This window comes from Paralichthys olivaceus, chromosome 21 (assembly GCF_024713975.1).
Source record: "Paralichthys olivaceus isolate ysfri-2021 chromosome 21, ASM2471397v2, whole genome shotgun sequence".
NCBI classification, from domain to species: Eukaryota; Metazoa; Chordata; class Actinopteri; order Pleuronectiformes; family Paralichthyidae; genus Paralichthys; species Paralichthys olivaceus.
The window spans coordinates 2,133,545-2,161,148 of NC_091113.1; the positions used below are offsets into that span (position 1 = coordinate 2,133,545).

The 27,604-nt window shown below is 45.9% G+C and overlaps 1 protein-coding gene across 3 annotated transcripts; it reads left to right on the plus strand.

Moving 5' to 3' along the window:
* Positions 1-829: 829 nt before the first annotated feature.
* On the plus strand, positions 830-27,576 carry sema4gb (sema domain, immunoglobulin domain (Ig), transmembrane domain (TM) and short cytoplasmic domain, (semaphorin) 4Gb). 3 transcript variants are annotated; one of them, XM_069517307.1, is made up of 15 exons: positions 830-985; positions 5,139-5,368; positions 12,440-12,588; positions 12,917-12,979; positions 13,211-13,309; positions 13,403-13,496; positions 14,019-14,132; positions 14,427-14,581; positions 17,558-17,733; positions 18,954-19,092; positions 19,177-19,399; positions 19,485-19,600; positions 19,729-19,883; positions 21,653-21,714; positions 22,271-27,576. In XM_069517307.1, exons 1-15 carry the CDS (start codon positions 882-884, stop codon positions 23,236-23,238), a joined length of 2,847 nt encoding a protein of 948 aa, XP_069373408.1. In that variant the 5' UTR covers positions 830-881; the 3' UTR covers positions 23,239-27,576. The 3 variants fall into 3 exon arrangements, with proteins under 3 accessions (XP_069373408.1, XP_069373410.1, XP_069373409.1); XM_069517309.1 differs by lacking the exon at positions 830-985 and adding an exon at positions 996-1,086; XM_069517308.1 differs by lacking the exon at positions 830-985 and adding an exon at positions 1,276-1,364.
* The last annotated feature ends 28 nt before the right edge of the window (positions 27,577-27,604 follow it).

A 27,604-nucleotide genomic window follows, 5' to 3' on the forward strand; every position in this document is an offset into this window, starting at 1 on the left:
TTAAACTTGTGATTTGAAATGAATCCATTGTTAGTTTTAGTGCAAATCAATATAAAACACATCGTACAAAACCTTTGCTTTAATAAATGATAAATATCTCACTAATTGAAAACTTATTTATGAAATGAAATCAGAGAAACCGGAGGAAAGACGTGTGTTAGAAGGAGCCACCAGGAGATGGCAGTCTCGTTTAATCTCTACATCTGCGACAGAACACACATGTTTTTGCACGATGTATTTTTTGGGAATTTATTTTATTTTTATTAGAATTCACGAGTTATCCTTTAAATGTGTTGTATTTGTAATATTTCAAAATGATCAGTTCTGTGTTGATATGCTTTCGTTCTGTTTTTATCCTGTTCACCTGCAGTGCCAATTAGAAAATGTATGCAAATTACTGCATTTTAATTTTCTTTTGCACACATTGCATGTGAAGGTGGCGATTGTGATGACATGCAGTCACCTGTAGTTCCTATTCTACTGCACACGGTCACAGTATCGAGGTGGCCCCTCCTGGCCCCCCGTAGCAGCGCCACTGCACTGAGGCATTACTCCGCAGGTCAGCAACAGATTCGGAACTCGACAGAGTCCAAACCCTGGACCCGACGTTTACATTTGTATTTATTCAATCAATATATTTGTTTGTAAGCTGCCGACAAATAGGAGTCTAATATTCTACTTTAAAAAAAAAAAAAGCACCCCAGAAAAAGGGCAGGGCTCAGGCTGATGTGTGCACGTGCCAGGTGGACATGGAACTGGCTGTGTGCCCCCCCCCCCCACCATGTAGAACAATCCTAGATCCGCCACTGGCCAAAAAAAGTCTGAAAGAGAGAGAGAGAGATAGAGAGAGAGATAGAGAGAGAGAGGTGGTGTGTGTGTGTATGTGTGTGTGTGTGCGCGCGCACTGGGCAGCCGCAGCAGCAGCAGTGTTACAGCAGCTTCACGAGGACGAGGATTTATCTCGCGGACTCCAGAAAACACGCAGGTGAGTGTCTCTCGTCTTTTCACGCGCTCTCCCCGTTTCTCTCCCTCCGCTGCAACATTCTCTCACTTTCTCCTGCGCACATGTGTCTGTTCTGACTGAAGGTGAGAAACACACACTCTCACACACACACACGGACACACACACGGTGTGCAGTGCTGAGCCTCCTCTCTCTCTCTCCCCCTCTCTCTCCCTCTCGGTGCTGCAGTCCGGTCCAGGTCGCACAGGTGCGCGTGTTTTACGCATCCACAGCGCACGTGTGCGGACTCTTAACAAACGGTGTAATTACTTAAACACACCTTGTTCGTCCCAGTGACATTCTGGAGCAGAGACTCCGCAGATACTTGGTTGCTCTCTCCAGATCTGTGACGTTACGTTTCAGGTTGTGTCTCAGATTCTTCTTCACGAACAAGATCTGATCAGAAGGTTTTCATCGACTCCTTTGCATCAGAGGAAGTTGGTGAAGGAGGTTTCATGTGTTTTTAATGTACTTCTGTACAAATACTTCTTCCACACTTAGAAAATGCTCCTCTGCAAGTAGAAGTGTGTAAATATCAGCAGTATGTATTTTAATGATGAGAAGGAAAAGTTCTCATCGTGCAGTCAAATGATTGATTATTCCGTCAGATGTTTGTGGATTCATGTTTCTGCTGCATTAATGTGTGCGTTGCATTTCACTGATGTGGACGATGTCTCTGTAGACGAGCTCATTTAAACTACGTTGGATATCGTCGGTCGGTTTTATCTGCAGCAATGCATCATCATATTCCAGAAGATCATCGTCTATCACAACAGCAATTTAATGCAGCCCAGTGGATGTTTCTGTGTTTTGAGGCAGAAATGACTGACTTCACAAGGAAGTGCAACCGGGAGAAGATATCACTTCGCATGTTCCATCTCTGCAAGAACAAAACTCGTCTGCATGTGATGAATGATTTGTGAAACTCCTCCAGGCGTTTGGCGAGAGGATTCAGGATGTGGAAAGTAAACAGAAGGAACTGAACATATTTGCTTCTGTGTGGAACCAGCCCGATCGGGCCGAGAACCAAGATCATGAAATCAATGAGCCGTAAAGCGACGACGAGCTCGGAGCTACAGTAAACACGACAAACCTGCCTCTGCTGGAGCTCCTGGAACTGTACGGACGTCTGGAGGATTTTTATCATGCTCTGAACTTTGAGTCTCTGTTTGTGACGAACCACAGACGACATGACTGACACATGACTGAACCAAACCTGGGAAAACGTGTGCGAGTAGCCTCATCACTACCATCTGACATCAGACGCTCAAGTTTGTGTCCCCAGCTTAAAACAAACAATGTTGTCACAGCTCTACTGTGTTCATCGCCGACTTCCCATTCTGAGAATCTTTGTGAAGAATTCTACTGAGCAGAACATCACAACTGATTTAATCACAAGTTTAGATTGAATCACAACAACTCTTATTTTCCAAGATCTATTTTTGAATTCAGGGTAAATCTTCGTTTAATGGAGAAAAACCTTCTGACTTTAACAACAAAACCAATTTCCCAGTGCATCATAACTTGGGCGGCACAGTGGTGCAGCGGGTGACCTTGTCACCTCAGCAACGAGCCTCTGGAACCTGAGTTTGCCTGCGTGGGTTTTCTCCGGGGACCCCCCCTCCCACAGTCCAAAGACACGCAGGTTAAATGCTCGTAGGTGTGAACGATTGTTAGTTCTGAGGTGAGCTGGTTGACAGCTCCGTGGTAACGCCCGCCTCCAACTCATGATACATTCAGGAAAAGACGAAGATGATGAGATCATTGCGTTAAAATTCAGCGTTTGTCCAAAGAACCCAAATCTGAGTTCACGAGGGGAAACATCCTCCACTTCTGCAGAGACTCTGTGGAGTCCTCCGTGTTCTTAACTTTATTAGAATGTATTAAAATGCAGACAACTTTTAATTTATTGATCTTTCTGCAGAAATGTCAGACTGGGTGTTTAGCATATGGTTCCTTCCGTCCCTGACAGATGCTCGGAAAACAGCTTCATCACATTCTGCAAACCTCGTCTTCATCAGGGTTCTGTTTGATGAGCACCAGCGAGCAGAGACCATCACTGGAACTGGGTTCAAATGTCCCAGTAGACGTGTCTCCGGCCCAACGCTGCGGATCAATAAACAGGAATAAACAAATAGCAAAGTGAAAGGTGTTTCGGTCACCGCCCGCTGCTTTGTTCGATTCCTCTCGTCTCCTCTCATGCGTGACACACTCGCCGTCGTCGTGCCCGTGTCGAGGCAGATGTGTTTACTTTTCCCTCCTGGAGTTTCCATGCTTTCGTCAGCGAGGCGACACCGCGCTGTCAACGCCAGCTCTCGTGGAGCAGCGCACACAACGCATATGCAGATGTGTCGAGACAATGGCGTGTTTGCTGTGAGGGCAGCAGCTGATGAGGTCACACCTTCTCACCAGCGTGAAGCTGAAGCTACAGTCATGCTTCTGCATTTAAGTTTGAAACGCTTCAGCTCCTCCAGGAGACGTCTGGCATCCACACAACTCCAGAGCTTCAGAGCCGCTAACACAGTTCGGAAACGCTGCTGCTGCTGTTTTAGTTTGTAAACTGCGAGGCTGCGTTTTAGTCTGGACGGGCAGGAACTCAGATGTTCGGAGACGATGATGTAAACACTCACGGCCGCTGGCTGATCGGCTCTTTTCGGTCACGACGTCGCCTTTCCTGGGTCCCTGTTGTCTTTGCTCACAGCTGTTCACACCACCACGCACATGTATGTTAGAGGTCACGTGATCCATGTTTTCAGGCGTGTTAGTATGTGTCGTGGAAATTTGAATTGTCTTTCCACTCCATGAACTTTCCTTCACCTTGTCGTGCATGAACCCTCCTCGGCCTTGTGAGAAACAAAATGCAGTGCTGGCTTTGATCCAGCACTGATTGAAAGTATCATTGTTCAAAGCGCTTCCTCTTTCTGACGACAGTTGTGTGACCAGAATATCATAAATATCTGAAAGAGAGAACTCCTCTCTGTCAGATTTCTGCTTCACATTGTGGGTTTAGTCCTAATCGGCTGAATATAGACTCTGATATTCTCAGATATATTATTTTTTTGTTTTGTTTTCTATTGTATTCGGCTTCGATCTAAGAATTCTTATTTAATTTCTCTCACCTGAGAACTACACAGGGATTCAAACTGAAACGGAGCCTAGACACTCATGTGAACGAGTTTTAGTTTGAAAACAGTTTCCTGAATGAAGACCTCGTTGTTTGGGTGTTTGCAGACAACGGAGACGTAAGATATTTGAAACCCTGCGTCAACTCCTCATCCTCATCCTATAGGCAGGTTTCAGCCAACCTGCTAACGGAGGGTCATTAGCCTCATTGTGCTTCACGCTGGTGAGTGATTAGCAGCCGCAGCTGTGGAGATTAAACTGGTTTTTCTCTGGTGTCGCCGCGGCGAGGAGCGGGAATCGCACTGCTGACCCTTTGATCAGTGACGGAGCCGGAGAGCGGGCTGCCAGGTGGAGAGCGTACGGATGGCACTGGGCCTAATCTCCAGATTACCCATCATGCTGCTCCACTGTGCACACTGTTAATTAAGAGAGGAACTCGTGTGTTGTAATATCACATCACTGGGGCGCGTTATTTAACTCCCAGAACTTTTTAAGTGGTCTTTTATGTAACGGCAACTTGCTCCTTCACTTTGGCTAATTGGTTGTTGTCGTCAGAGAGCGATCGTGCATATCAGCAGGTCATTTCCTGCTCCTGTCTTCGAGTTCACACAGTGCGTCTCTTCACCTGAGTTCATTGTTCATGGAACATCTGATGACATCACTTATCAAACACCAGGGACCCGAGAGTTAGAGTCAATGCGTCTTGTATCTCTGAGAGTTAAAGGTGCTTTCGACCAAAGTAAAAAACATCGAAGGAGACATACGATGTTATCACTGTTTCTTTCCTCTCGTGTCTCGAGTGTTTTTTTTGTAAAGTTGAAACACCAGCGAGGAGCTAAAACCAAGTGTTTGAGACAGAGACTGAAAAGAGGAGCTGCAGCAACAGACAGTCTGAGGAAACATCATTAAAATAACGAACCTGAACACTGAGCAGAACGTGAAGCAGCGTTTTCTGCTACTTTTTTTGAGTTTGAGTTTTTACTGCGCGCTGATGTTTCCTGTTTTTATGCACAGACTCGTCTCAGCCGGAGGAAAATCGACCTCAGGACACGCACTCATCACACTTTGCGTACAAGCAGCTGATTGGACCTGGTCGTGTGCGGTAAACATGGGAGAGCAGAGATCAGCCCAACCCGTCCTGCTCCTGCTGCTGCTCCCGCTGCTCCTCGCCAGGCTCTGGGCCTTCCCCTTCAGCCCGTCTCTGGACCTGGACGTCACTCCCAGGACAACTGTCTTCTCCAAAGGTGAGAGGGGGGGGGGGGGGGCAGAGACATATCCTCTCGGCCAGGAGGCGGGGATGCTGTGTTAAGTGAATATAATTAGCTATGTTATTGTAGTTTCAGATGGATTGTCTGTCCAAGGATTTAATCATTTATCAGACATTGTTGAAAAATAATAGTCAAGGATTTGCCTGAAAATATTTTCAGGTTTTATTCAGCATCATAATAATCCAGTGACACTGAAAACAGGATCTAAAAACAACTTGGTTAATAACAGTGTGTCTCACAGAATCCATGGCAACATTGGACTTATCCTTTACACCCCAAAGCATTATGGGAACTGTACTTACAAGTCGTTGACTGTTAAAAACCCCAATTTTAGATGCATCCATGCAAACACGTGACTAAGCCCTCACCTCGCTGTCCTTATTTGATGCTGCTGCAGCCTCTTCCTCCTCCTCCTCCTCCTCCTCCTCCCCCCCACTAAAGAAGTGGCACAGATTTTGAAGTTGGCCCCGTAGACAGCTCCTTTATGCTCCGAGTTATTAATCGTCTCTCTCAAGCCCTGTCCTAGATCACACGGCTCAGCAAACACTTCTAATGAAACAAAAGACGAGAGGCCTTTATAGGAAGAGGACCTGAGCACAGCGCACCTGATCAGTGTCCGTGCAGAAAATACTGCTGAACACGTGTGTTTTGGGACACTGGGTTTTCACACACACACACACACACATACAATCAGCACCTCTGCACACCAGCTCACCTTCGCCCGACCCCCCCCTCTCCTCGCTCCACATCACTGCGGCAGAGGCGACCGCTACAGCTGCAGCAAGTAAGGGAACTCCGGCACCAGCTCTTATACCTCCAGTCCGTCTGTCTCCTCTCCTCCTCGGTCCCCAGAGGACGAGTATTATTAGAGGACGGGTGGAGGAACGGGGCCGCCTCATAAGAGCTGTTGAGAGTGAGATACCGGACGGATCTGAACCACAATCTGTCAGACGTGTATGTCCATTAATTTCACAAACCTTATCTGGAGAACGGCTCCTCTCAGGCAGCGAAGTGTTAAATTCAGTGCCATTGATTCATCCAGTAATCATAAACTCTGAACAGTCGAATGAAAGGAAGTTTGTAAGAGCATCCGGTCTCGATTCTGAAACCTCTAAATCGTCTCCGGCTATTTATTTACTCACCTCCGACTGCGATCCAGCCTCCGATCATAAATCATTCCACCCCTGCTCTCCACTTTCTCTGCTGCAGCCTCATCCGAGATTTTACTTTTCTCTTTGCCCTCGTACAAACTTGTCCTTGACCTACTTTCTAACCACCAGGGGAAGCGTGTCAGTGCATGTGAGTGTGCAGGATGTGCACGTGTGTCAGCATGCGTCTCATCTGTCTCAATGTGTGTCTGAGCAAAAGAGAGGGTGGGGGGGGGGGTGATATTTGGACGCCACTGTCACTTTCCCTGCAGAAACACATGTCACCCAGTGGGGTTCATACGTCCGCCTGGGTGTACGATGCTTTATATGGAAATAATGTCGTATGTGGGTGTCGCCACCTACGGGAGACTTTGTGGAAGGATTGATGTTGTGTCTCTCAGCTTTGGGGGGGGGGGGGCGCTTGTTAATTTACCTTACGCTTTACAGACGGCCCGCATAAGTGGGAGTGCAAGGACGCGCTGCATCAGAGGGAGCTCAGGTTGATAAAAGAGGAAATGACACGAGGCGCACTTCTGTATGGAAATCATTCTCGTCCTGGTTTTATATTTGTCGGACGGACAGAATGAATCAATGCTGTGACGGATGTGGAAACAGGCAGCTGTTTGCTAGCATGCTCCCGATATCGACTCAGCGATGTCTCTGCGGCCAAGAGGCCAGAAAATCTGATAACGCAGACAGAAGTCAAAGCAGCAGGAAGACGAATCAGCTCTTGTTTCTCTTCTGCGTCTCACCTCAGTCATCTGTGTTTGAAACTGATGTGGGCGAGTCACAGACATAGAAGACGAAGACGCTCACTTGGAAAGAAAATGCAGGAGACAGTTTTTACTCCCATTTATCGGTTAATAGAGGAAGTTGTCATTCAGCCACATCTGCAGCTTCAGCAGATTTCATTGTTGTCAATGTTTGACCATGTTCTGAACTCTGATGTTTGCCTGTTTTGGTTTTCTCGGCCACCAGACCTGAAGTAATGCAGTTGTGAAATATTGATGCCCTGTAAGTCGCTCGTGAGGTTTTCGTGTTGTAACTTTGCCTTTTCATGTGCACGAAGAGTGTTTTTCACCCGGTTCAACGAGTCACCGTTCAGTCTGTTGTTGTCTGAGCCGATCGGCCGAGCAGCTGCACCTCCAGCGTGTTGAACACAGAAAACATTGATTATTTACTCACATTATCAACTTGACCTCAGCCGCTTTGACTGAAGCCGTTTAATCTGTGACTCAGCTGTGTCACGGCGTTGTTTGTTTTTCCTCTGTGGCGACGTTTCACGCTTCGGACCCTTAAATCTGCGAAGACACCCGTGACGATCTGATCCTGTTCCCCTGTGACAGCGCTGATGTGCAGGCGCCGACAGAATCTTATTGGTGACACGAGTCCTACGAAGTGTTTTGGATTCTTAGACTTTGGTTTTTTGTGCCTCTGATGCTAAATCGATGCCAGAACCCAATTTCGGGACATTTTTTCCGAAGTTCATATCTGACTTCTCACATGTGTCCGCCCGGTGATTGACTGGATGTCCGTTACCAGCTCAGATCCTCCATTGACACCTCGAAGTACGAGCGGTAATAGACCAGAATATCTGAGGAGACGCCGCTCGGCTTCATATACTGCACTTTGTCTTCTATTGTGCTTCAGCAGGACACACAGTTGTGCGTTATTTCTTACATAACACAGAGTCACGTTCACCGACTCTCGGGTAGAGAAATGAAGAGATGCTTATATAATGTGGACAGAGTTGACAACAGCTGACAGTTCTTACACTGTTCAAAGAAGTTAAGTCAGGCTTTCCTTCCAGCATTTGTTCCCAAATCTGTGTGTGTGTGAGCGTGTGTGTTTGTGTGTGTGTGTGTGTCAGTCACATGCTCAAACACACAGTGGATTTACTCTCTAACTTGGACCCCACATGGAGGATTACAAATATGTTTGGGCACATTCTGGACACACCACCTGTGACGGCTCAGCGTTGAGACATAGTCACTGTGGGGAGAACACACACAACACACACAACACACAACACACACAACACTCAGATCTTTTGTGGGGACCTAAATCTGTCTCTGTCCTTATGGGGACAAAAAGCAAGTCCCCATAATGTGAATCATTAGATTTTAAGACATGTTTTTAGTTCAGGTTCAGATGAGGATTCAGGTTAAATTTAAAGTGAGGGTTAGATAAGTGCTAACGATGGTTAAGATAAGAGACATGTGTCAGAAACATCTGCCATTTTTTCCACTGTACACACACACACACACACACACACACACACACACACACACACACACACACACAGGTGGACAACTGTAAACAAAAATCAGCCTCTGACACACTTCACGCTCTGTTGACTTTCCTCATTGATTTTGTTTCAAAGCACAAGGTACAGTGTGTGTGTGTGTGTGTGTGTGTAAAAAGGAAACAGAACTTCTGTTTCTCTACTTCTAGTTTTGTGCATCTTTTACTGGATTCATCGTGTTTATGGACGTTGACCTTGTTTTCCTTGTGTGTGTTTTGGGGATACATATAATTTCCTGTTTTATTTTGAAACTTACTGTACTCTTCCTGTCTCCCTACACCCTCACATTGTGCCGGGTCTGACAGCGAGGCCGTCCTGCTGCCTCGGGGCCGGGGACATTGTGTTCGTCACCGCCGTCCTTCTCATCAGCACCGTGCGTGTTACGTCACGCAACCACTATTTTTATAAGATAGAAGACCAAGGCGCTTTGGTCACAGATGAGTCACAAGCAGCGAGTCTCGTCGCAGCCTTGAGCCCTTTATTGTGTTTGCATAACTCTTCTTCGGTAGATCGTGAAGTGTGCTCACAGGGACGGTGTTTCACGTGTGGTTCACGTGTGGTTCACGTGTGGTTCACGTGTGTCATCTTCAAATTAAACTGTGCCCGTTTAAGGAAAATGTATCGAATATTTCAGTGTATTGATGACGGATATGAAGGTTACTGCAGTATTTTGATAGAAGCTCTGTGTCGAGAGGCTGCTCTGCTGCATGAACCGACCCCCCCCCCCCCCCCCCCAGCGCATCCTGACCTTTGTGCTTCAGAGGAGAAGCTCATTGCTCACTCAGATCTGACCGAGGACGACTGTCTGTGCGTTTCATTAAAGCCGTAAACCAACACACAGTTTCCACACATCGGCCGCCTTCATTCAAATTAGAACTAACTTTATCTCTCGAGTTTAAACATCCACCAGCTTCAGTGTTTGTTTTTGCGTCACATCCACACCGGCGTCGGCCCTTATCACCGAAAGCTCTGGAATCTCCTCGTCTATTTTAATTCTTCCAGTGTCACATCGAATCACCAACACGCCCTCTCGCTCGCTGACATTTCTCCTGCTGTATTCTTCCTCTGACATTTTCTGGAAATTCTGGCAAAAGGAAAAGTTCCGGAAAATGAAGAGCAACTGACTCAGACTTCTGGGTTCTCGCATACCTCTGGAAAATATGCAGACTTCAGCTCCTCTCTGAAAAGCAGCTCTAGGAGACGAGCAGTCACACCTACAGGGATTCTAGAGTTTCTGTTTAATCTGTGCTTGTTCTTGGATTGTGGGAGGAAACTGAAGAACCTGGAGAAACTCTCAAAACCTGGACGAACAATTGATTGACTTAAAAAGTGCAGAGTTGATTTTTATTTTAAACCTTACCTGAGGGTTTCCTCAACGAGGGGTTATAAATATATATATATGATAATAACTAATAATTGCCTGTAGTCATGTGGCTTGTCGGTGATGGAGGAAGGAAGGTGGGCGGACAGGGAGACCTCAGCCTCAGTCTCTGGTCCTCTGAGCGTCCAGGAGCTCCTGCGGCGCTGTCATCACCTCCGTGTGACAGTCAGACGAGCAGCACGTCATGTGGGGAAGACAACGTCCTCCACGTGATGTCGGGGGGGAAACTCCTCTAAACTGTTTTCAGCGTCTTGTTGTGTTGCGTGAAGATAAAACTCGCTGTCACGTGTGTGTGTGTGGTTCCTGAATTAAAAGGGAACTAAACCAGTCACATAGAATCACTTTACTAGTCATGGGAAGAATTATTCACCCTGTGAGAATAAATGTATGATATGGTTTAAAGGCTTTTTTTGTTTTAATCTTTTTAAATCACATAATTTCAAAAATTAGAATAATTGGATCGATCTGTTATTGTCGCTCATTTATAGAGGACGTGTAACTTCTCTGACCCGGATTTAATTCAATATGTTCTGCTGTCATTAACGAACCCTGGAGTATAAAATGGAAAATAACATGCAGGTCAATCATCTATATATTTCCTCACTTAGCGAACCTCTGGCTGTTCTCCTCGCTCCGTCAGAACAACAACGAACAGGAGAACAGATTCACAGCGACAGGCCTGCGGGCTGTCACACAACAGCAAATCAATCTGCCAGGCGACAAATATAGGTTGTCTTATTACTGGCAACTGGAACGTACTGTCATCAGTGAAAGATGGAGGAAGAGGAAGGATGTGTGGAGATGAAGGTGCTTCGCTGTTGATACCTTCAGTTATTCGGTTCTGTAATGACAGCTGTTCTCTCCACGTGTGTGGGTTTCTTCTTCTTCTTTCTGTCGCGTTCGTTTAATCAGACATTTAACTTTTCATCTCTTCCTCGGAGGGAAATCTATACCCACAAAAAAAAAAAAAACCCCTGACGCTCCTCTTCACTGTCTCACAGCAGCAGCAGAGCAGCCTGACCCCATTCCTGAGCGGCTGCGTCCACATTTAGTGCACCGGTGGTTTCGTGTTGTGTTTGTGTTGTGTTGTCTCAACCAAGGACAAAGGATTGACCGAAACAATACGACAAATTCTAAATGAGAGACACAGATTTAACCTTAATTTGGCCCAATTACTGTGTGAGCACCCCCCCCCCCACACACACACACACACACACACACACACACACAGCAGTGATGATGATGAAGATGATGATGATGTGGCAGCACCACTGATGTGCTCTGGCAGTACTGGGGCACAATTCCTGCTGAATGCCCTGAATTTTTTGCCTCCCCGTGCCCCCGTCCCCACTTTCTGTCTCAACACTCCTCTCAGCAATCACCCCGAGACCCACATACACCCCCCCCCCCCCCACCCCCCCCCCCCCCCACCCCCACCCCCACCCACACACACACAACACACACACACACACACACACACACCACCCCCATCTGTGGTCGAGTTTCTCCCCCATCTCGTCACGCTTGCTGTTTTGAGGTGTGTGGACACTGGATGTGTAAAATGAAGAGAAAAGCTTCTAGCTATTGTTTGCAAGTCTGCTGTATGATATATATATATATATATATATATATATTTACATACACAGAAATGTGCACAAACCATACATATATAATGTATAATAATAATAATAATAATATAAAAGCTGTGTATTGTTAAACACTGTTGAGTTTTTAATTAAAGAGTTTTTGGAGTTTTGGCGCTGATACCAACATTTCTAATTGGAAATCAGGGGAATGGCAAGAAAATACAAAACCCAGGAAACGGAGGCAGATTAGACCCAGAACCACAAATTATTTTCATCATAGATTTATCTTCTTATCTCCTTGATTTAAAAGTTCATTCATTCAAAACAATTCTAGTAAAATATCTGATTACTCCTCTGATGGCCGGCTGGTAAAGACTTTGTTGAGATCCATCACCCACTTCCAGCACGTGTAGGAAATGTCAGCCTCCGCTCTCGCTTTACCGGGCGTTGCTTAGGGGGTGTGTCAGACCTGTAAATTTGCATTATGGGTATTTGCAGAACTTCACATTCACAAAACACCTAAATAACACACTAGATGAACGCCACAACAAAATGCAGGGTTGTTCAGGCAGTTTTAGTCGATGCAAAGATGAAACCTTTGTCATAATGTGTGTCGTACTTCTGCAGGTCTGTTGGGCAGCGTTCGCTTCAATGGCTCTTCCCAGAACTACAGCACCCTCCTGCTGGAGGAGGAGGCCGGGCGGCTGTACGTGGGAGGCAGAGGAGCTTTGTACGCGCTCAACACCTCCAACATCGCCACACCTGGAAACCTCACAGTGAGTGCAGACACGCCGCAGCGAGCCACAATTCCCCTCAAAGAAATGAGCAAACCCCGTTTCAAAATGATCGAAGGACGACAAACTAATAGCTGTAAGCAGATTGAGCAAATCCCATTGTGCGCCTGCAATTTTATGGATATGGGATTAAATGCAGCAGGCTTCAGTGAGGAGAGGCACAACTCTGTGACGCAGCCGGAGGTTTGAATGTGTTGTCCTTCTTCTCTGGCTTCCTGTTTTTCCACACACATCCAGAGATCTATTTATTTCTATTTATTGAGCTACCTGACCCCCCCCCCCCCCCCTCGCTACCCCCTGTTGTGTGCAGATTGATTGGGATGCATCCCCTGAACAGAAGAAGCAGTGTCTGAACAAAGGAAGAGACAATCAGGTATGAGACTGCAGCCCAACACTCTTATTAATATTATCATCATTAACATAAGTGAAACACGTGTGATCCCTTCAGTTGCTTCTTAATCCTCCTGCTACTCCGAGCAACTGAACCGGAGCTTGAGCGTAGCACATTCAATTCAATTCCACGTGAAGTGGGTTTGCAGGTAACTGTTCTCTTGGTGTTTTTGTTGAGCCAGAAATAACTTGTTTTTTTCTCCGTCCTCTGCAGACGGAGTGTTTCAATCACATCCGCTTCCTGCAGCGATACAACGAGACTCACCTCTACGCCTGCGGAACAAACGCCTTCAGACCTCTCTGCGCTTATATAGTAAGAAGCTCTTGTGATTTGATTTAAGCTCGCTCATGAGCGGAATTTGAATGAAATGATTTATTTACCGGCTGTCCCTGCTCTCTCTGTTAGGACGCAGAGCGCTTCGGCTTCTCCTCGGGCTTTGAGGACGGCAGGGACCGGTGTCCCTACGACCCGGCAAAGGGATACACTGGCCTCCTCCTGGGTACGCTTCCCTCATTTGCCTTTAAAACGCTGTGGGTGTTGTCGAAGCAGCGCAGGCGTCAACAGTGAAGAGGTTGATGAAAGGCGCTGTATCATGCTGACACTGTTTTAATCAAAGCCAAAGTTTTTGCTTATTTCAACTAATTTCTCCGCATTCGTTTTGCTCATAAACCCCCCAAAAAAATTGGACAAATTGAAATTTGGACGTGAAGATTTTGTTAAAACTGCGAAAGCCTCAGTTTCATTCTCTCAACTTCACTAATCGAGAGTCAGACACAAACTGTCAATCATGACGATCCACAATGTTTTTATAGCATCGAACACCTGATTAAACTTTTCAGAAACACTCGAACATCCGTCGGTGTGATGAGAACTGCCTCAAGAACAGACACCATCTTATTAGCTTGGTCCACGTCCCATCCACTAACACGGATGAGGTCCGCCTAGAGACAGACTGTACTGGGGGGGGGGGGGTCTGCAGGATTCATTCACACTAAGAAAGCTTTTCTTATCTGCCTGTCAGACGGAGAGATGTTCACGGCCTCTCAGTACGAGTTTCGCAGCTCTCCAGACGTGCGCAGGAACTTCCCCTTCCCCACGCTCAGGACCGAGGAGGCCCCGACCCGGTGGCTTCTGGGTAAGTACAGCTGTTAAATGGACGACAACTCACCGCAGTCTGTCACTGGTTTATGTAGCCTCACACCAAACCTCATGGACATTTTGTCTGTTTTTAACTACAGTGTTTAGCTTTTACAACTGAAACTCAATAAATACCGTGTAAAAAAAAAACTTTGCACTGCATTGCAGCTGTAACTGTAAATCACCATCTTTAGTTTCCAAGGAGACACTGTGCCGGCTGCTCATAGGTCTGGTCTGAGTATGTGGATCTGTGTGTGTGTGTGTGTGTGTGTGTGTGTGTGTGTGTGGGCAGAGGCGGACTTTGTGGGCTCGGTGCTACTTAAGGAGAGTGTCAACAGCTCCATCGGGGACGACGACAAGATTTACTTCTTCTTCACGGAGAGAAGCCAGGAGCAGGTTGCCTACCCGAGCCAGACCAAGGTGTCCAGGGTCGCCCGAGTCTGCAAGGTCAGAGCGAGGAACCGAGCGAACGTTAATGGGCTCAGAGAGTTAAAAGTGTAGATGGAGATTTTCTGCTTTCAGCTGCCGTCCTGCTCGTATGAACCAGCAGAAGGTCGTCTCTATTGGTTTCTTCTCTTTCTGTCGCCACTGTTGCCAGGCAAACTACAAGCCCAACAACCTCCACCTCTAATGGCAGCCCCCCCCCCCCTTTTATTGCCATCTCACCCTCTTCCTCCCCTCCTCCTCCTCCTCCTCTTTTTCCCTCTCACCTCATTTCACTTGCGATCAGCATCTCCGGTCCAGACAGCGCCCGTTCCTCGAGGTCCGTCTTCCTCTCTTTCCTGCTCCCTGCCGTTTCTTTTATCTTTCTCATGCCGGTGTAATTACGTCAGATCACAGTTTGCTGCTGTGCTGAAACTACTCTCTCAGTTTTTTTTTATGTTCAGAAATAAGGATTTCACATTAAACACCTTTTGTGAGATTGTGAAAGGAACTCGCAGGAAACGAGATTTGATCGGATGTTGGCGTTAACGGCCAATCAGAGTGAGTTACGCTGCCAGGACCGGTGGACAATGATTCTGGCAGGTAACTGGCTGTGTTTTTCTGTTTCAGACCAGCTGGAGATGATAATTCCACAGATTTATGATTTAATTTCTTGTATCCAAGCTTCTCCTGGAGCTGTTCCACTGCAATTTATAGCCCCTTTTACGAGATAGGAATATATATAACATCTCCGGCTTCATCTATCGATATTATATATTCCCATTTATCGCACGGAGACATGTTCTGCTAGACATTGATTTATTCGTCAATACCAATTTGAGTTTTCTACAAGAACTCTAATCAATTCATTCTCGGTGTTTGGATTCTTGTTTGAGTGGAAGAAGTTCAGACTCTGCATGTTTCTCCTGCAGCTTCACCTCAATCTGACTCCATCCAGTTCAGACTTGATTAAAATGAAATATAAATTACACTTAGTCTGACCTTGTAATTGCAGCTGTGACTTTAACGTAAAGTGAGTCGTAAAAGTGACAACGGCGCTTGTTCGGACATGACATCGCAATTATGTAACACGGTGCGTAACTCAGAGGGTTTTCTGCAAGTAGCTCGTTTGTCTTGTGCAACAAATTGAGGGTCATCATCTTAAAACCTGCTCGGAAGTGGTTTCTAGTTTGTTTCTGTAACTTTAATCTGACACACTGAGGGAATAATTCTGCACGATATATATATATATATGTGTGAAATACAATTTTTTTGCAGGAATCCCGCCCAAGTTGGCAGCACATTAAAACATTGATAAACTTTTTACCATCCTCAGCAGACAGGCAATACTCAGCACAAACGCTGTAGATACCACTTACACTGTGCACCTTCACGTTAGCATTCAGTTCTCGGCAGGTAGACGGAGCGTAGCTTAACACGCCCCTTCTGTGTCACAGCGACTAATCAGCTTCAAGAATGAATCATCTGGAGAATCCCTCCCACCAAGATCTGTTATCTTTATATAAACATAAACATTCCCTTCGTGCAGCCATGTTCCATGATGCCCTTTTTTTTCACCACAAAGGGTAAAAAACAGCTGCAGGCCACGAGATAATTAATGAATTTGTTGAACTTTAAAATCACATCCACCCAACGCGTCATGTTCAAGTTATAGTCCCCGTATCTAAAAGAAGTCGTTTCTGGAAATAAGGTCTGGCCTCCTCTCTTCATCAGCTCTGTGGAGTTGTCGGGGCACTGGAGAGTCTAATAACTCAGTCTGAATTAGGCCACAGCGTCGCATGCAGATGTCGAGCTGCTCTCCGGCTCAGCCCTCGTTTGCAGCCAGACCCCAGGCTGGTTGGAGGCAGATCTGCCCACGGTGACGCCCCCTGGCAGTCGCCTCTGGAAACCACTGACGACGTGCCATTTTTGAGCTGCCTAACTAGTCGTCCTCCCCCTCTTCTCTGCTCGTCTCCGACTTTCTCTGCCATCGCAACCTATTTTCACAGAGTGTTTTTCAGTGACACAGACAGAAGTCTGTGCCATTTTAGACGTTTTATATTTAGTTCCGTTTGTCAATGAACACAGAAAAAAGAGCCAATTTATTATTTTCTATATTATAACTTCAAAAACCAGCATCACGTTAAACAACAGCACCATCTCCTCCTCCAGGGATAATTTATCTACAGATCTGTACGATCACCCGATGACCCGGCTGTGATTGACGTAGATTGTGATCCATCAGATCCCTTCAGCTCTTTCCACAATAATAACCTGGAACCGTAGGAATCTTTTCTGATGTTCTCTCTGTAGCATCCATCTCACGGCCGGCTCTCTGGAGACTGTGTTCTGTGAAAGTTGATGCATTCGTCTGCAGTCCCTTCCTTCCCTTTGTTTCTCTCTCATTCTGCTAATTCAGTTGGTATTTTCGATGGAAGTGCTCCTGACGCCGACATTTTAGTTTTAGATACTTCTGTGTAATGACGATTTTAAGCTGCTTTGTCTTTTTGTGTGGGAGGCCGAGGCAGGCAGAGCGATTTGATGAACGACAGATCTCTGCGGAAGACGTAAACAAAGACAGAGGACGCTCTATAATTCCCTCACTTTAAAACGAGGTGTGCTAAATTACTCTTTTAGAGAGAGATTTCCTGCAGCTTCGCCTCCCATGGCTACAGAAATGCAATTAGAGCAAATGTGCAAGAGTCAGAGTTAGAAGTTTCAGCTCCACTTACATAAGACTCAACCTTTCTCTCTACCTTTCTCTCTACCTCCTCTGAGTATAATTAGGAGTAAATCATGATTTGACTCTATCGGTGTGTAGACGTATGTGTGTCACTTTTTATTACAATCAGATTACTTGCTATTGACGTATATATGATGAACGAGTGGGCGGAATTTGTGTGGTTGGAAAGTGTAAATGCCAGAATATATCATCTCAAGCGAGTGACTTGATCTTGGCATCCATTGATTTCTTCCCTCCGCTGTTTCCTGTGTCTGCAGACTGACTGGGGGGGCCAGCGGACCCTACAGAGGAAGTGGACCTCGTTCCTCAAGGCCAGAATGGTTTGTTCGGTCCCGGAATACGAGCTGCACCTCAATATCCTGCGCAGTGTGTTTGTGCTGCAGGGTCGGGACGCTCAGAGCAGCATTTTCTATGGCGTCTTTGGCCTTGAGTGGTAAGACACAACATTAAATTCTGATTTTATAGAGCGATGAAGTCGAGACGTCTCTGGTTGCTGAACCTGTATGGAGTTCTGTTTTTTGTGTCCGGGCCCGAGCCCAACATGCAGACCTGAACCTTTAAGCTCTCAGTGCTTGTTGTGCACAAGCAATAAAAAGATTAATAGTGAATTAAAATCATTACTTCAAATTCTAGGTGAGTTGTTATTGAGTGAGCCGAGCTGCAGTCGGAGGAGGACGACGGCTGCGATGAGAGTGTGTGTTTATGCTGATGTGCAGAGTCATGCTGCATAAAACTGTCCCAAGGGTGTTTAGATTCTGATGTAGCCGTCTCCGCAGCAACGAGGCCATAACACTCTGTTTCTTCTTGTTTTTTTCTCATTTCTTCGATATTCGATGCTCCTGTTCACTGCAGCAGCCGTGTCTCCAACCTCATGTTTCTTTCTTCCACTTCCACTTTCTCTCTCTCTCTCTCCCTCCGCCTCATCTTGCCTTTCTATACGTTGGATTCCCTTTTAAAAACACACACCTGTGTGAGTGCCAGTCATCACCGTGCATTAGTGTGGGTGTGCATGAATGAGTAAACCCCCCGGGCGACACCGCTCCCCAGATTTAAAGACAGATTCTGGTTTCACATCGACCTCACTTTCCTCACTTGAATGCCTTTGAAGGCTGAGGTGGGCTCACAATGGACATAAGAATGTGACGCACACATTTCCCCCTCGTTACTAATCTTACCTTCAAGGCATAAGATTAAGGGTCACCTGGCTGCCGACTCGCGACTCATGCTGCTGTTATGTTGACAGACGAATCTTTGCTCCACGAAAAAACCACGAAAATGGGGCAGTTTCATTTCTGACTCACGGGGAGTGGAGGGGTTATTTCAGCTCTGAGAGAAGTCTGCCGAACAAATACGTCCCTCTGGAGAGGATGATGGGAAGAGCCACTGGAGATAAAGAGGGAGAATTACACACCTCCACTCTGACGTGTCCATACAAGACAGATAAATGATCAAATCCAAGAGCAAAATGTGATTGTGAAAAACAAAACCTCAACACCCGCAGTGTTCAGAGGCCTCTCAGCGTCAGTGGTCACTGACGATCTGTTTGAAATTCGATCCCGGTGGCTGTTGCTCCTCAGACAATAACCTCAGTGTTTATTCATCTTTGAATCGTTAATCCTGAGCGTGTCCTCCGGGTGGGGTATTGTCTTTCAGGAAGAATATCAAGGCCTCTGCGATCTGCCAGTACGCCTTCTCAGAAGTGCACAAGGTTTTCGAGGGGCCGTACATGGAGGTGCAGGACTCAAAGTGGAGGGAGTACACGGGGAAGGTGCCGGAGCCGAGACCTGGATCTGTGAGTGTAAAGTTAAACCTCTCCTCTCTTTCCCCTGTTCAAACGAAGAACACGGATCATTTCTGTCTTTCTCTTTTTTCTCAGTGTATGACAGATGTGCACCGGTCCCAGGGCATCAACTCGTCTCGTGATCTCCCAGACAATGTCCTCACCTTCGCCAGAAGGCATCCACTCATGGCCGGCCAGGTGCACCCAGTGGGAGTGCGCCCCCTCTTGTTCAAGAGGAGCGTCAACTATGTCAAGATAGTCGTGCACAGGGAGCCGGCACTGGATGGAAGCATTTATACCGTCCTGTTTTTGGGAACTGGTGAGTCCAACACCTCAAAAACCAGTGAATGAATTGATCCTATCTGAGTGTTTGTTGTTTGACGAGGTTGTGTCTTCACCTGCAGATGACGGCTGGTTGCACAGAGCTGTGGACATCAACGGAGATGTGCACATCATAGAAGAGCTGCAACTGTTTGACAAACCTCAGCCCGTAGAGAGCTTGGTCATATCCACAGCTCAGGTATGTTTTCACGTACGCTAAACTAACAAGGGTTTCAATGGCCGATATCATAGTAGATCAAGCTGTTTTAGGTTATTAGGTATAAATGTATGTTACCTGTTGTAAGTGTTATTTTCTTTGTTACGCAGCGGAGCATCTACGTGGGCTCACACTCTGGAGTCGTGCAGGTACCGATGTCAGCCTGTGGGAGATACACTTCCTGTTATGACTGCGTGTTCGCCAGAGACCCGTTCTGCGGCTGGGACGGGAGGGCGTGCGTAGAAATATCTTCACGTGCACAGAGGTGAGGTGGACACCAACGTGCACATTCTCCAGTAACGAAGCGAACACACAAACTGTGTTATAAATGCAATTATACTTGAGTTAGAGAGATTGTTAAAGGTCAAAGGTCACATTACCTGTTACCTATAAAATGGTGTTGCTAATGTTTAGCTCAGTTATTATTATTATTGTAATTATAATCAGCCTCTTTCAAAATAAACAACCTCCAAACAGAGATGAATAATTTTGACAGTGTTCATTTTTGCATAACCCAACCTTTTTAGTCCATGTTTACTTCTTCCTTCGGGGCCCAAAAGAAATCCTGGAGTCTTATTAATTATTCATACACTTTACTTTCGCTTCCGACTCTTTATGAAAGCAGGTCTGAGACAATGTAGTCGACCTCAATTTGTCTCATCAGCTCCTCGCAGCTCAGCGGGAGCTTCATCTGGAGTGGGACGGTTTGAATTTCAAATGAGTAACCCACAAAAAAATTAGAGAAGCTCATTCTGACTTGTTTCATATCTTCAATCATAGAAATTAAACTGAGTTAACACTTTAAGTATAAGAGCTTTAAACTGTTTCCTAATTTACAGTTAATTTATAATTTAAGTACATTAGCCGACCATCATTTCGAAGTTATTTCCCCGAAACAAGTTTACAACTTTACACTTGTGACGTATGTGTACAGGCAGGTGTATAATTAATCGTGTACTTTATGGAAATTAAAGTTCTGAGTCTAGATAAATAATGTATTACTTACTTTTAGTCAAGTAGAAAAGTTAATTTGTCAATTTATGTGTAGTTTTACTAAAATAAAATGTTGGAGTTCTTCCTCCACTGGATAGAACCCGAATCCTGTCAAATTAAAACCACTGGAAAAAACAATTCGATTAAAATGTTAATTCTTAGACTTTGCATCTTGTAAAGTGTTTTTCGTCGTGTCCTGTTTGACCTGAGGACGCTGGAAGTGTTGGGATTCATTCATCTTACCAAACAAATACTCCGTCTCCCTCACACTCACACACGTTGGCTCCGTCTTGCACTGGGGGCTGTTTGTGCCCCTCTTCATTCACTCTGCATGAATGAGCAGCAGACATCTTAATCTCCATTACCGCAGCGGACAGATCGGCCTCTCCTGTGGATTTGTTTTGGAGCGTCTGAGGCAGCAGCACAGTCGGAGAACGTTAATGGGAAACCTTCTGTTATCCTGGTTTGTAGAGTGCATATATACAAATGGCCACTTGATTCTAAAACTGTGACATTATTTTTTGTTATCAGTCTGGAGAAATATGGAGAGAGAGTAAATTATTCTGCACTGCACTGGGTTAAGAAAACCACTTTTTAATATACTCTTCCCTCTGCCTGGAACCTCCTGCAGGCACAGTGGATCTAAAACTGCAAGATGTGGTCATTCCCTGTGAAAATGATTGCCGCCGCAGAAACTTTGTGTTTCTTTTCCTCTGAGTGTAGATGCGCTGGAGGATTGTGTAATCTGGCTGCGTTGGCCTCATTAAGTGATGGTTTTCACATGGTCTCATGGTTTCTGACAGCTCTGGGGTCGTGTGAAGGTGCAGTCAAGGTGGCTTTCACCAGGAAATCTCGATAAAAGAAATGTTGTATTTTTAAAACAACACCACGCAGCTTTGTGAACCTTGAATTCAGCAGCTTCTGTCTCATGTTGCTGCGTCGCATGAACACGCGTCTTGTCTGTGTTTCTGGTGAAATGATGTTTAAATACTCATTTTTCTAGAAGAGTGACTGATTTTTTTTTAAATCATCTTATTTCAGGTCAAACATAACTCAGGATATTCTGCGGGGGATCAGAGGCTGCAGAGAGAATTTAGGAAACGGTATGTTACAACACGCACACGCCGCTCTTCATACAATCTGCTTTTAATTCTTTATTCTCACCTGCCGCTCAGTGTCCTTGGTGAGTTTGCCTGCCTCCCTCTCTTCGTGTGTCTCTCTCTCTCCCACACACACACACACACACACACACACTCACACAGATTATGGGGTGAAAGACGTCCAGCACACACCTCTCTTTTCTCTTCCTGAAAACTCCAGCACTTAGCAGCTATTAAGAGATTCCACTGGGTGTGCGTTCCCTCCCCATCCCCCAGGTCCCAGCGCTCACATTCTAATCAGTTCCTCTGCTGCTGGAGGTCAGGCGGTCGTGCCGGCTGCATTGCAGGGCTCGCCACGTTTAAAGAGGCTTATGAAATGGAATGGAAAGCGATGGTGGTGGGTTGAGCCGCACAGGTTGCTCACCTGCACTTTGAAATCGGAACCTTTGCGACCCGACGTCTTGCTCAATCCATCTGTCTGTCCCGCTGCATTTCTGTCATCCTGCCGTCTCTGCTCCGTCTAATCTCTTTTTGCCTGTGCTCTGTTTCTGTCGCTCAGTGGTCCATCGGCGGCGTTCTGTGATGTCGGGTGACGACGTGCTACTACAGTGTGAATTACGCTCCAACCTGGCGGCGCCACGCTGGACTCTGAATGGCAGAGATCTCCAGGGGTACGACCTGAATTCGGGCTACCGCATCGGCACAGACGGCCTCCTCATAATCGGCGCTCGTGCCCAGCAGAGCGGCTCCTATCGCTGCTTTGCCGTGGAGAACTCGGTCTCAGTGCTGGTTTATCTTTACACGGTCCAGGTGCACACAGACCTGTACTACCCCGTGGAGCCCACAGCCACCACCAACCCCACCACAGTTTCCAGCCCAACAGTTTTCTCCGCCAGCGGCCCCACCGAGCAGCCCCTGCCCTCGCCTCCCGCCCCGCTGCCTCCAGGACCTGCGTTCCAGACCTACAGACACATGGAGGCCGTGTACATCTCCCTGGTGGCGGTGCTCGGAGGGCTTTGCCTGGTGTTGAGCGTGGTGCTGCTCTATGTGAGCTTCTGCACCAGGCGGGCCTCCCGGGGCCGAAAGTTTTCCGAGCAAGAGCTGCAGGTCCTGGGCGCCTCCGAGAGAAAAAGGAGCTCCCATTTTGAACTTAAAACCATTTCCAGCCACTGCAACGGCCGCCAGGCTCGTCAGTCCATCTCGATGCCAAACTTTGCGGACATAGGCGATGGTTTCCTCCAGATAGTTCCAGGTCAGGGCCACATGTCTCCGACAAAAACGCCTCCTCCGGCTCCTCCTCTTCCGATGCCACCTCCACTTCCCAACATGGACTACGCCAACGGTCTGTCGGCCACTCTGCCCAGCGTGCTGAGGAAGATGAACGGGAACAGCTATGTGCTGCTGCGGCAGGCCGACCACGAGGGCATGTCGCCGCTCTACCACTCCTTCACAGAGGAGCTCAACAGGATCCTGGAGCAGAGGAAACACACACAACTGGACCTGGAGCCTGACGAGAGCTCCATCTAGGACGTCCCTCTCAGTCTTTGTCCCACAAGTTATTTATTTTTACCCCAACGTTGACCCGTAGTCGTGGGGAGAACTGACTGGATGAAACGCTGCTGTCGGAGCACCTGAGGTTGGTGTCCTCCCCCGATCTGAAGCGACGAATGGCCCCATGATTTCACTTCAACAATGGACAACATTAACCAGAGATTGATCTTCGATTTGGCCAAAGACGACAGCTCAACAAATAACCATGAGGAAGTAATGCTGCTCAGTCGCTTCACACAAAGCTGCGAAATGGAGCAAAGGTTAAAAAATAAACACGGTCAGGAGGAGATCACTTCTTCTTGAGCCTGTGGAAGTGCTCGGGACGTTTTTGGTGTCATTTAACGTTAACCCTCTATGGAGCGTGAAGTAACACTTCCTCGTAACGTGCCTGACCCCGTGTGTCGCAATGAGGACGTTCCTGTTTTTGTCCATGAGTTTGTTGTGGTTCCTCTGTCTGGAGGAAGAAAAGCTTGACTCATCCGCAGGACTGGACTCAGATTCTCAGAGTCCTTATCGTCTGATGGTCATAATAACTTGATTGAGCTGGATTTTTTTTTCCCCTCGATGTCGGACGTCCAGGGTTTTTTTATGCGAAAGAATAATGTATGGCAACGTGTACGAACTGTTACTCAATCCAAAACAAGAAATAAAACACTGACGGCCAACTCGCCACATCTGACAACAGTGCTGACCGTTGCTTCTTAAAAATGGACTAATCCCCCAAAGTGCGACAACAGCAAATTAAAGAACACAATGGCAAAACAAAAGCAAATACGAAAATATGACGAATCAAACTCACACGACGCCGGTTTAACAAAAACACGACGCCAACTCTGAAAAACAGTAAATCACTTCTGCAAATCGTCCAATCAGCATCAGTCCTCATCAATAAGAGCTACACAGAAGTTAATCCTGTGTTTTCTGATGTGTTGTTGACTCATTTTTGTGAATTCAGTCGGATTTACGAGACTCGTTTTTCTGTGAAAGAGCAAAAACAGTTGTTTCAATCCCACAGTGAAATATGGCTTTTATGTGGAGCATCACTTTGAGAGGGCAGTTCTGTTACCGTGCATGACTCATCACGTGTTGCAGTTTGTTTCACACCGCTCTTCTCTCGTCTTTTATTCACAGTTGCCGCAGTGAGTAGAAATGTGTTGTGTCAGATCCAGTAGAGGTTCTGGAAGTAAATTTTCTCAATTGACGTATCAGAAAATCCTTTCCTGAGTCTTGAACCAGCTACAAGATGAATCGTGACTTTAAACATTTGATTTGGAGCAAATGAAAAAAGGGCAAAGGTACAAGACTGTGAACATAATGACTTAAAGGGTTAAAGGAACTACGCATCCCATAAACCATTGCGAACAATTCCTTTTCAACAACTTCCACTGCTTCTTCCTGAATTTAACCGTGTTTGTAGTGATCTTCACCTCTCCAGACTCTACGGAACCATCCGATACACATGGTTAGCATGGTGATAAACATTTCCATGGGAATGTCGAGCTCAAACAGTCAGAGACGTCACTATTACAACTGAGGATTGTGGGTAGTGTAGTTCTTCTCTTTGACATTGCAAATGAAACACGTTTATCTAAAAACGCGGTCGATATCATACGGACTTGTGGTTTCTTCAGGAGGACATAACATCGTTTCAGTCTTGTAGCTTCTGCTGAGTCTACTTTGGATGGTTAAAATATTACGGATGATAATTAAAACCTGGATTTTCAGCTCTAAACGATGAACGGTTTATGGCAACTTGAATAGTTAAAAATGGCGGTTTGAGGTCAGGTGGATTGAATTCGCCGAAGTTCTCAGTAGATCAGGAGGCGGAGAGGAAGCCACGACACGCTGACAACAAGAATACACTTTGCTACTTGCTATTTTTATATTTAAACACGTAAACATATTGTGTCTTTTTCAGACTGACGTCCTGTTTCTGGACGATTTTTATTATTACACCTTTCAGATTTTCCCCCCGAGACAGAAAGATGACACTTATATTTCCGGGCGCTGGATTCTTTCAGAACATTATGTTACAAAAGAAGAGAATAAATGGAAATGACAGATTTGTTTGTTCTCTGCCGGTGGCAAGTTTCCCAACCAGCGAGGAGAGGACCTTCACATAAGCCTCCTCAGTGTTTACCTGACATCAGAGCAATGTTAAAACAACGCAAACTGCAGAGCAGACAGAATTTCTCTGGCAAGACAAACAGCGCTGTGATTAAATACAGATATAACGTGGAGAGAAGTGGCTGAAATGAATCTCTGCGTAATTTGTAAACGTGTCACGGCCAAATAAGAATCCGTCTTTGCAGCAAAGCCTTGAATCAGCTCTTGCAGCGGCGGCTCGGCAGCAGCAGCAGGCCTCTCCGGTGACTCACAGCGTGCATCTGTCAAGGAGGCGCTGACAGTAACGGCAGCGTTTGGCTCACCTCCACCGGGAGAGGACGGGGGCGTCTTGTCTGTTTGCATGGGGCAATGTCGTCTGTGCAGGTAGAGGAGGACGGGAAACACTTGACCTTCATGTCCTGGTGAGACGTGGAGGAATCGGACGATGATGAAACGAGGCAGTTTTCAGTGATCCTCTAGTTTTTCCTTGAAAGCCACTTTATTATGAACCTGCACGGATTCATGATGGAGGCGATGCACTCCGGTGGTAAATGTGCTGGTGTGGATTGAGAAACCTATAGTCGGCCTTTGTCAGCTTCACCTTGACTTCTGGTGTATGAGGCTGTTTTTAATTAAGTGAAGCAGCCGGTTGGATAAGAGCTGAAACGTCTCTTTAAAGCAAATTCAAACTTTAAACTTAACTTTTGGATGTTTTTCAACATTTTCTTGATTTATAAATGAATAATTCATGTTTCTTGATGAAAAAAAATCAGACAAATTTAGGGGACTGATATTTATGAGTGCACAGAACCCTAATAAGAATCTGGATCTAGTGGATTTCAGGAGCAAATATGCATTTTACTGAGTATTTGTTTGTCCATTCATCATTTGATCATGTAAGAGAGGATTTATTACAAATAGAGATTCTTTTTAAAAATGTATAAGCTTCATTTCACCACTCGACTGCCAGAGATGATGTAGACACGGAAACATCTTATGATCAGGAAGATTAAACTTGAAGTAGTTTTCTACGCAGCTAAATTAGCTTCATTCACACAGTTATAATAAATATTTTCGTCTTGGCTGTGTCATGAGGCAGAGTGTCCACTGCCACTGTCTTCATTTGTGAATGAAAACATGTTCAGAGTGGAAAAGAAAGTAAGAGACTATATGCAGACGATCGACTTTTATACGTGAAACTCCATGATACTCGAGACTATACGCACTTCAGGCCAGATGTGAATATTATATATAATTTTAAAAGGGTGAAAAATGTTGATTATTGCTGCAAATATCTTTCCAACTCCATCTCAAACGACAAACACGATCTCCGACATGTTTAGGCTTGTTTTTCTCCAAACATTCTCATCCCACTCGTTGCTCACATGGAAAAGGGTTTAGAGTGATCCTCATCTTCATTCCTCCTCTCTCTCGCTGTCCGCCTCCTCCTTTGTCTCCCCCATCTCATCACCCCTGCACCATCACCGACTGCTCACATTTACACTCTCTCTCTCTCAAGGACCCTGCTGAGTTTACAAGTGATGCCCCCTCATCAATTAGAGCTGGTTTTCAAAGAGCACTTGAGTTTGTGTTGGGGAAGGGACGGGAGATTTTCTGCATTAGTTCAACATACATTAAATGATTCTCATGTTTCTAGAGAGACATGAACTCTAGAGAAGGTCCACATGCTTGGGTCTGGACTTTCTCCCGGGTTTGTGAATGTGTTTACAATAGTCAGTGGCTCTGCCCTGAAAACTGTACTCTGGACTTTTTAGGTAAACTCGGTAACGTGTCACCAGTTTAAATTTCGTTTCTCTACACAAACCCTCAGCGGAGCACTTTGTTTTAGAACATTCTGTGACGGTATCGACATCCTGCTGATTCAATATGCAAGCTGCGCTATATTTTATGTAGGTGTAGATTATTTCTTTAAGTGGTGGCCAAAGAAACCAGTGTAGTTTGCGATTTGCACAGTTCTTACTTCAAATAATTTGTAGTACTCCCCTGTAATCTGTGGCACTTTCCTTCAAGTTGGTTCTGTACAATTTTCTGATGTTGACAATGAAGTATAACGACTATGTGAAATTACTCCCTCGCTTCTTGTCTGTTGGTTCAAACCACCTGAGCTGTTTTTTTATGTTGAATCTTATCATCACGTCTTATTTATTTGTGTTCATTAAACTTGCTCATGTGCAGACTGGAAAAAAATGGTTTTGCGATATGTTCATTGTCAACA